Source organism: Rhamphochromis sp. 'chilingali' (genome assembly GCF_963969265.1).
Source record: "Rhamphochromis sp. 'chilingali' genome assembly, chromosome: 17".
NCBI lineage: Eukaryota > Metazoa > Chordata > Actinopteri > Cichliformes > Cichlidae > Rhamphochromis > Rhamphochromis sp. 'chilingali'.
In genome coordinates this window covers 29,828,750-29,837,628 of record NC_137944.1, presented here as the reverse complement: position 1 = coordinate 29,837,628, position 8,879 = coordinate 29,828,750, and the positions used below count along the sequence as shown (strand labels likewise).

The following is an 8,879-nucleotide window of genomic DNA, read 5'->3' as shown; positions in this document are numbered from 1 at the left end:
CTGTGTTTAGGGCCATAATTTGTTGGACAGTGGCGTACCTATTGAAGTGGTCAAGAAGTGAAGACTTTGCAGACGCTACAGAACTTTCATGAATTTGCTTGGTCATCGGTGCAGGTGTGCACTTTTTGGAACAAAACACCTGTTTTGGAGTCTTCAGAACAGTTATTGATTTATTTATTTATTTTAAGTCATTTTTTAACCGTGCCTAATTCAATCAGTAACCATAAGTAAAAAATTGTTTCCTTGTTTCTTCTTGTATATAAGAGTTTGTTATTTCACAGGACTCCAGAATTCAGCCGAGAGGTTAAACTTCACTGAAGCAGGTGCCTGAACTTTCTGTTCTTTCCTTTGGGTTTGTTTGAATTTGTATTTATTAATTTTCTTTGCAGCAGTCCATCACCCAAAACAAGCTATGAGGGTATTTTTCCTTCTTTTTGCCGGCGTTGCTTTGTGCATCACAACAGGTGAGACTCATCACAACAAAGAAAACCATTGAACAGAAAAAAAATCATAGCGACATATATGATGCACGTCTTTTCATAAACTACTTTGTTGTTGACAAATGCTTAACTTCAGTCTAAATACTCTTTCACAGCAAATCCAGTGCCTGACATGAAGCAAGGTAAAAGTCCTTGTGATGCATCTTTAACATTAAGTAGGTCAAAGTTAGTTACTGCCAGCACAGAGGCTACATAGAGGTAACTTTTTCTCCAGATAAGTATTTTCTATGTTTTGTGGCTTTGTTCGTGCAATAACAACTGGAAGAAAATGGTACAAATGTGTAAGTAACTGTGTTCCCTGCAGGTCAGTGCCACTTCTACTGTCCTGCTGCACATGCAAAGCTGACAATGTACATTAAAACCTACATTTGATCCATTCTTGTTATGTTCTGTACTAGAGTCACCACTGGAGCTGATCCCTGCTCAGCAAAACAGGACTGATGGTAAGGGAGAATATTTCTTAACTTGTCTGTCCTTCAATCACGGGTCCTCTACCGGAGGCCTGGGAACTTCAGGGTACTGTACAGTATCCATGCTGCTCCTAAGACTTTCCTCTTCTATACAGAAATCTCAGATATCATTCTGAGTTTGGGGGTCACTGCACCAAATGCTCTGATTACTACGAGGAGCAGATCTTCTGCACCAGCTCTCTCAGGTATTTCTCAAGCTTCTCATGTTCCTTCTTCCTAATGTTGCTATCACTACGGCCTTCTTGCTCTGCTTGTCCACCACTACAATGTCCATTTAATTAGCCATAACCAGTTTGTCCCACAGGATCATTCTCAACCACCTTAGGGGGTGTATCTCTTTGGGACATTTAGGCCATACTCAGCACAGATGTTCCTGTATATTGTTATGTAGTAGGACTCCAACTTTTCCCTATTCTCATCCCCTGTGCACTTATGCCATAGCCTTGTACCAGTAGCCTCAACACCTGACGTGAGTCTTGCTAGTCCAGGCAACTTCAGTTATATATCTCCCACTCATGTACCGAGGTAGGCTTTGGGGGGCTTAACCTACAGCAAGCTGGACTGAAAGGTTTGATAGCACAGGAACAAGCTCTGAGCACAAGCTCCAGCTGTGTAAAGAAGCCCCTGAGCAACCCAGCACATAACAGCAGGGTGCAAGAAGCTAGCAAGATTACACGGGTCTTCCAGATACAGGCAGACAAACTCTGATGATGGCTAACCAACTGGGCTCAGTAGTGGTGAACAACCAGAGGAAGATGGCTGTGGTGTTAGATGTAGCTATACAAAGTGCTAGCAATATCAAGAAGGAGGAGCACGAGAACCTTGAGAAATACCAAGAGCTGAGAAAGTAGCTGGAGAAGATGTGAAGGGTGAAGGCAACAGTGGTCACCGTGGTAATCCAAGCCCTCGGTCAGTGACCCCCAAACTGAGCGAGCGACTCCGGCAGATCACAGGAATGTCATCCAAGATCTCTGTAACAGGAACAGCAAACAGTGCGGCACTAGGAACAGCAAAAATACTGCGCAGGACCCTCTAGCTCCTAGGCCTCTGGTAGAGGACGTGAGCGTGAAGGATAAAGACTCGCCTCCATGGCAATTGTGTAATTTTTTTCATTATATATAAAAAAGAAATTATAACTTATATAAATTATAAAATGTAAAGAAACTCTCTGAATTAAGTCTATTGTCTATGGAATACCAGCACTTTTCCCAGGGAACTGTCCCCCTGAGTTTCATGAGCACTGGGAGCGATGCTTCAGAAATTACTCAGAAATCCATTATATTTTTCATAGTTAAAAAGTAACTTAAGCGTGCAGTTACCATTGAAGTCTGAGGCACTGTGTTTGCCTGTGATGTGTCTGCTTTTACAGGAATATTGTCGGTCATTTGGTGCAAACCTTGCCTCCATCCATGAATGGGATGAGTATGATTTCGTAATAAATCTCATGAATGAAATGGGATACAATGGTCCGGCCTGGATTGGCGCCTTTGATGCTGTCAGGGTAATGTAAAATGCAATTAATTGTTATTATAGCAGAACATTTATGCTAAAGAATGAATGTCTCCCTGCTTGTTGTAAATACGTGCCTTGACTGTTGTTGTGATTTTATTTTTACAGCTGAATTCTTCTTACATTGCTTGACGCTGCTTGTCTTTTTTGTTTTTTACAGTTTGGAGATTGGCTATGGAGTGATGGTTCAGTAACTGATTTACTCATGGCCCCTGACTTGCTAAAGAGCTGGAATAAATGGGGACGTTGCCTTGCAATAGGTATATTGTAACGTGACTAAATCAAGTGACTGCAGAAATGCATTTTGAAATATAAAGCAGAATGGTCACTCCTCTTGTTTTCTTATCAGATTATCCCACACCGAAACGTCATCCTTGTGGAGAGAGTCTTCCTTTCATTTGTGCATTTAGACCAGGGCTGTGTTAAGCACTTACCTGCAATCAATCACATGAAACCAAAATCTAAAATTCCTTTCCTTATTTGCAAAATAAAAGTGGTTTCTCTTCAATCATAGCTCAGTTCTGTTTTATTTATTTATTTATTTATTTCTCTTCGTGCATTGCCCCGGGGTACATCAGCATAATATGTATATGAATGTCATGGTACAAAGGAGGGTTGATACAGTCTCATATATGAATCGGGTCTGCTTTTTATTTTCATAAAATGTCGACTGTTTGATGAGGTCTTCTCTCATGGTACCCCCGGTATAGATCAGTGTCATCAGCATACAGCAGGGTCTTTACATCAGGATAAACAGAAGGACATGATATGATCTAAACAACACACCCAATAACACTTTGCCTTGTGGCTTCCCTCATGGTTAATGTACTCCTAGACCCAGTGCCAAGCCTGGTTAAATGGTGAAGGCTGCATCAGGAAGGGCATCCAGTATACAATCTTTCCCAAATCAAACATCCAAAATCACAGTATTTCTCTACCAGACCAGATGGAGCCCTGATTAACAACAACTGCCTCCTGTGCTATTGGCTAATAGTATGCCAGTGGAAACGGTGATATTGTTGACACTTAAATGTAGAGACTATGACTGGTTAAGAGAGAGAGCAGGATGATATGACATGGAGAAGGAAGGTAGATGTGTGAAAAAAGACCAAGAGGAAGAGAAACAAGGCTGGGAGCGTTAGAAGTAGATTTAAGGTGTTCTATCATGCTGTAGATAGGAAGAAAAATGAGGTAGAGTTAATCTTGAAGGAAGAGCATGTTAGTAATGTTCTGGAGGTACAGAGAGAGTCAGACAGGAGTTTGAAACTAAAAATGGAAGGGCTGATGTTGAATCACGTCCGTGTATATGCCCCACAGATTGGATATCAATTAAGAGAAAGAAAAATTCTGGAGTAAGTTGGATGAAGTGATAGAGATTGTAAAATGTAGCTAGGCAGCATCAGATGATAGTCTGTCGGACAACTTTAGAAATCCAAAAGAAGAAGTGGGTGAAGACAGAGTCAAGGATTAAATGGTGGAAGTACAAGAAAGGAGAATGTTGAGAACTCTTCTAAACCACTCTCTGAGGTGTTTGAAACATCCTCTGGACAGAGGAAAGAAAATAAGGAGACTTGGTGATGTAATGAGGAAGTGCAGGAAAGTTTTCAAAGGAAAACAGCAAAGAAAAAGTAGGATAGTCAGGAAGATGCATAAAGTTGACAGGAGTACTGAGAGGCGCCATGTACAACAAAGAGAGAGGAGGAAAAACAAAGGCTTAAAAATCAGAATACCTTTATAATCCCTAAGGAAATTATGTGAAAATTAGAGTAAGTTGTATCGGAGGCAGGACATTAAGGAAAGAGAAAAAGACTTCCATTAATTGGGTGGGCTTTTGTTTTACAGATTGAAACCAAGCATAAAATGAAATAAAAAATCACAACTATAATAACTCAGGTGTATCACAACGTCACTCGTTCGGGGCTAGATAGTTATATTATCTCTGGATGAACGTGAAGCTCCGCCCCGGTCCAGCAGGGGGCGCTGCTGGTCTCGTCGCATTTCAAAGCTTGGATAAAAGCCTCCGCAGCTTCCTTTAGCACATTAAAAAAAGAGAGATAACGACAAAGGAGCGAAGGCAGAGCCGCATCTCGAAGGTAAAACCGCAGAAAAAAATCTTCCTGTTAGGGACCTGTTATTTATTCTGGCGTATTTTAATCCGGATTTGTACTCAACACTGCTTCGTCTTTAGTATAAAAACACCGCACAGCTCTGTAACTCGCGATCACGTGTAATATCAGCTTCCCTAGCTAGCTCAGCTAACAGGGTTAGCAAGGCGGCCCCGGCTGAGGAGAGGCCCGCTGGCGGTGATGACGGTTTTCAGCTGTTTATTTAACATTTTGTCAGGAAAACAATACAAAGTCAGTGGCATCAGTTAGTTATTAGTAACCTGTTAGAGGCTCTCTCCTCGGTCGTCGAGGGTAGCTGCTGTTAACGATCTTTAAAGGACTGAAAGTTGTGATGATTTGACGCCTTTACTTTACCATCTTAGTAACGCCCCCCAGGCAGTTATGTTTGAAGTGATAAGTAAATCAAGTTTGGTTGTTGGTCCCCGGGACCATAAAATCTGTGTTGATGCGTTTGGAATCGCTGTATAATTCAAATCGTTTAAAATGTGTGAAAAGTTGTATCTGCAGTCGCATCCAGACACTGCTACAGCAAGTCACCTGAGAGATTATTTTTGAGTAGATATATAATATATTTATGTTATAACGACTAACCTGCCTACATTTTCGATGATTATATCAGTAACTCTTCTTACTACTGACACCGTAGTACTGCAGTCACATCATCTAGTTGATCTTCTGAGGGTACGTGAGGTCACATAGTCCGGTTTCAAGCTTCGGTCAGTTCCTCTCGCATTCAGTGATCCTTCTTCTATCGCATTTGGGGTGATGATATCTCTCCCTTGCCGTAGCACGTGTGTTGTACCTTGTCAATCTCTAGCTGTGAGAGCATAGGGGGGTCTAACCTAGGTGGGAATCAAACGTGCAACTCCCGCTCCAAAGGCGTGAAGACCATCTGACTCTGCTAGATCAAACACACCTGGTGACCCCACAATAATAAAGGTCCGCTCAAGAAGAGATTGTGGCTGCTGGATCACTTTGACAATTAAAGAAGTCCGTAATCATATAATACAAATGTTTATTTCTGAAAGGTAAAATCTGGCACTTATACAGAACTTTATGGAAAAAGTTGACAAAGTAAATTTTTACAAATGTATTACAGCTATGCCACAAACATTTCAGTCAAGCGCCCTTCACCAGAGAGTAATTCAGTGTGCCAATAATCCAAATCAGTTTGATTTTAAGCCTTTATTGTCTGAAGAAATAAACTCTTAACATGTGGTTTTCAGATCCCTGAAGATACTTCGTTTAATGCAAAAGAAATGCACGACTATAAGGTAGGTTCTTGCGCCGTTATAACTTGTTGCCGGTCGTTCCTGCAGGTTGAAGCTGAGGGCCATGGCTCGTGGGCAGCAGAAGATTCAGTCCCAGCAGAAGAACGCCAAGAAGGCAGCAGAGAAGAAGAAATCTCAGGGCGCTGACCAGAAGACTGCAGCCAAGGCCGCCCTGGTCCACACCTGCCCTGTCTGCCGGGTAAGAAACAGCCACAGCTTCTGCCGAAGCTCGCAGAGGCCTTTCACCTTTGTTTTTAAAATGTTGATGCTTCATATTTTAAGATGTTAAAACAACCAGTCAGCAGCTGCATACGTCATGTGGCTGGGTTTGTGCATGTGAGAGACGAGGGAAACTCTTTAGAGCAGTGATTCTCACCAGCACTGTAGAGATGTAAGACAGGTTTGTCTGTATGCACTAATTTCAGTAATTGTCATAGGTTCAAGTTAATTGCATGGAGTTTATTGTAATGGTCACATAAATATCTCGGTTAAGTGCAACCAGGGCCAGAGATGGAAAAGGTCAGAGGTCATTTAGCTGGGTTTTTAAAATGTAGCTGTTCTGCTTACAGAGTCTGAAGTGATTGAAAGTGGAAAGTAGTTTGCATCCACTTTGGTAATTATTCAGCTGATGGCCACAGATTAGGTACGTTTGAACTTTCTTACCTCCTCAGGTTCATGTGCACATGTGAATTATTAAAGAGCAGGTGGATCAGTCCAGATGTTACACCTTTTTTTTTTTTGTTTAAAGGGTGTCATTTGACATCTTCCACTGTTAGGCTGTAGCTACAAGCTGCGACAGTCTCAGATGTTAATAACTTGTTAGCAGGATTGATTTTACATGAATTTTAGACAAGATTTTTTTTTTTGTACTGGAAGCTTTTTGGCTTCTGTTTGTTGTCTAATGTTAACCAATCATGGGAAGGCTTTACCTGCAGGTAAATGGTCTATGTGGAAAGCAAGAGAAACACAGTGGCTGAAATTAACTGTAGAAATTTGTCAGCTTAGCTTTTTAAAATCTGCATCCTAGTTTGAACTGTAAACACTGAAACACAAGACAGGAAACCAGGCTTGACTATCTTTCTGCCATCAGCACCGGAAACCCCAAAACTTTGAATTTCCCCCAGAGGCTCAGTCAGATGATAGCTGATAGTTTCAAACATTGTTAAACTCACAGTGCTGGTTGGTGCATTTTCGGTTAAGTATTCTTTAAGGGCTTTGCCCCCAGTCAGCAAACACAAAGTGGTCTGAAACACGTAAGAAAATAGTTTATCTGATAAAGATTTTCCTGGATCAGAATCCAAGTACAGTAAGCTTAACATACTTGGGTTAAGTAAGGCTGCTGTTGCCTTACTTAACCTGCTGTGCCAGGGGAAGTGAAGCCCTGTTAATGGTTGGAATGAGACCTTTTTGGTGTTTTGTTTCTCATGCTTTTACTGTCCTCCTCCTTTCAGACACAGATGCCCGACCCCAAAACCTTCAAGCAGCACTTTGAGAGCAAACATCCCAAGTCCCCCATGCCCCCCGAGCTTGCGGATGTTCAGGCATAAAGGACTGCTGACTGGACCTGAATCTGGGTGAGTAGTACCTGTAGTGTTTTAAAAAAAACAGTGTTTCCCACTCTCCAGGTTTCAAATTTAGACCAGAATTTGCTCTGCCAGGTTGCTTACTGGTCAGATTTGTGTTGTATGATGTTGGATGCACTACAAGTCCTCCTCGGACTGCAGCTGGCGTCGGTAGTCCTCGTTTCTGCTTTGGAGACCGGCTGTGAGTTGACGGGACACTCCAGTTGGAACCGAAAGCAGATTGAGAACTTTCTTGATTCTGTTTAAATTAATATTGGAGTGAAACTACACAGCAAACATGAGGAAACTGTGTTTAAACTGTAAACATGACCCCACAAACTGTTGCTTACAGATACACAATGACTACGGATTAAACATCGACTCGCGGCACCTGAAGGACGTTGGCGACGAACGCTGGGACCTCTCAGAATTCACGGACATCGGGTTGGGAAGGCGGGACGGGGCGGATGTGTGTATGTGCTGTGTACGTACATGTTTGTGTAAGAGAAAACAGTAATGATGGGGCAGGCGTACACCAGCAGCCCAATTTTATATTTATTGTGTACAACTACCTTGTTATCCCAAGTTGGGGAGGGGGGGGAAGCAGAACCAGCAAGATTATCTGTCTGCTTACACTGAATCAAAATTGTGACTAATGACGGGGATCTGGAAAAGCTTCAATAGGATGTAAAATAAAATTTCTGAATGTGTGTCTACCTGACAGCCGGTTCTATTGAAACGGTGTCGTCCAATGAGGCGACGGCACATTCACTTCACTCCCACATGGACGTGGCTCTGCTGTCGGGTCAACTCTTCAGCTCTGATTTTTCTTTCTCTCCCCAAAAAAAATCCCAAAATCGGCTCCTTAAGGCGACTAAGCGTTTCCTTTAACTTCCTGTCTGTATGGTCGGACTCCACAGCTTTGCCTCTTCCATGCTGCTGCTGCTCCACAGGTGTCCACACTCGGTAACACCTTACAACAGTACCTCACGTTAACCACACAGCAAGTCTATAACGCACTCTTTTTCAAATCTCTTCCACTTGGACTTCTCAGTGTCATCCTTCTTGGCAATAACACCCCCCATCTTTGTCCCGCCTCAGTTAAAGCAGGAGTTGTTCTGTAAACCAAACATGCAGCTCTGTGCTCAGCGATGCTTTCAGCTGTAGTTTGAAGAAGCTGTACGTAGCCCCAAAGGACTGAGAGAGAAATCATTTAGTTCCGAAACTGCAAAAGATAAGAGTTAAGGATTTTCTTTTTGGGTCTTCTTTAAATCACTAGCAAGCAAAAATAATTTGTTTTCACTGTAACTTTTTTTTTTTACCCTTTTCAATAAATTGAAAAATGTATTTAATGTGATCGGTCTGCTCAGATGCCTTTTATTCTGCATGAGAATCGTTTTTGTTTTTAAATCAATACAGTTAGTTTTTGTGTGTATTACTC

The 8,879-nt window shown here is 42.0% G+C and overlaps 2 protein-coding genes across 3 annotated transcripts; both read left to right on the top strand.

Moving 5' to 3' along the window:
• Window positions 1-1,106: 1,106 nt before the first annotated feature.
• Window positions 1,107-2,905, top strand: LOC308384640 (ladderlectin-like; the record flags this gene model as incomplete). Its single annotated transcript, XM_080863175.1, has 3 exons — window positions 1,107-2,471; window positions 2,640-2,739; window positions 2,829-2,905. The coding sequence occupies exons 1-3, from the start codon at window positions 2,322-2,324 to the stop codon at window positions 2,903-2,905; spliced, it is 327 nt and encodes a 108-aa protein (XP_080719301.1). The 5' UTR covers window positions 1,107-2,321.
• A 1,526-nt stretch (window positions 2,906-4,431) lies between these two features.
• Window positions 4,432-8,795, top strand: LOC308385104 (zinc finger protein 706). Of its 2 annotated transcripts, none has more exons than XM_080863865.1 (4): window positions 4,432-4,572; window positions 5,925-6,075; window positions 7,328-7,450; window positions 7,791-8,795. In XM_080863865.1, the coding sequence occupies exons 2-3, from the start codon at window positions 5,941-5,943 to the stop codon at window positions 7,421-7,423; spliced, it is 231 nt and encodes a 76-aa protein (XP_080719991.1). In that variant the 5' UTR covers window positions 4,432-4,572; window positions 5,925-5,940; the 3' UTR covers window positions 7,424-7,450; window positions 7,791-8,795. The 2 variants fall into 2 exon arrangements, with proteins under 2 accessions (XP_080719991.1, XP_080719992.1); XM_080863866.1 differs by having other exon boundaries at window positions 4,483-4,572; window positions 5,832-6,075.
• Window positions 8,796-8,879: the final 84 nt, after the last annotated feature.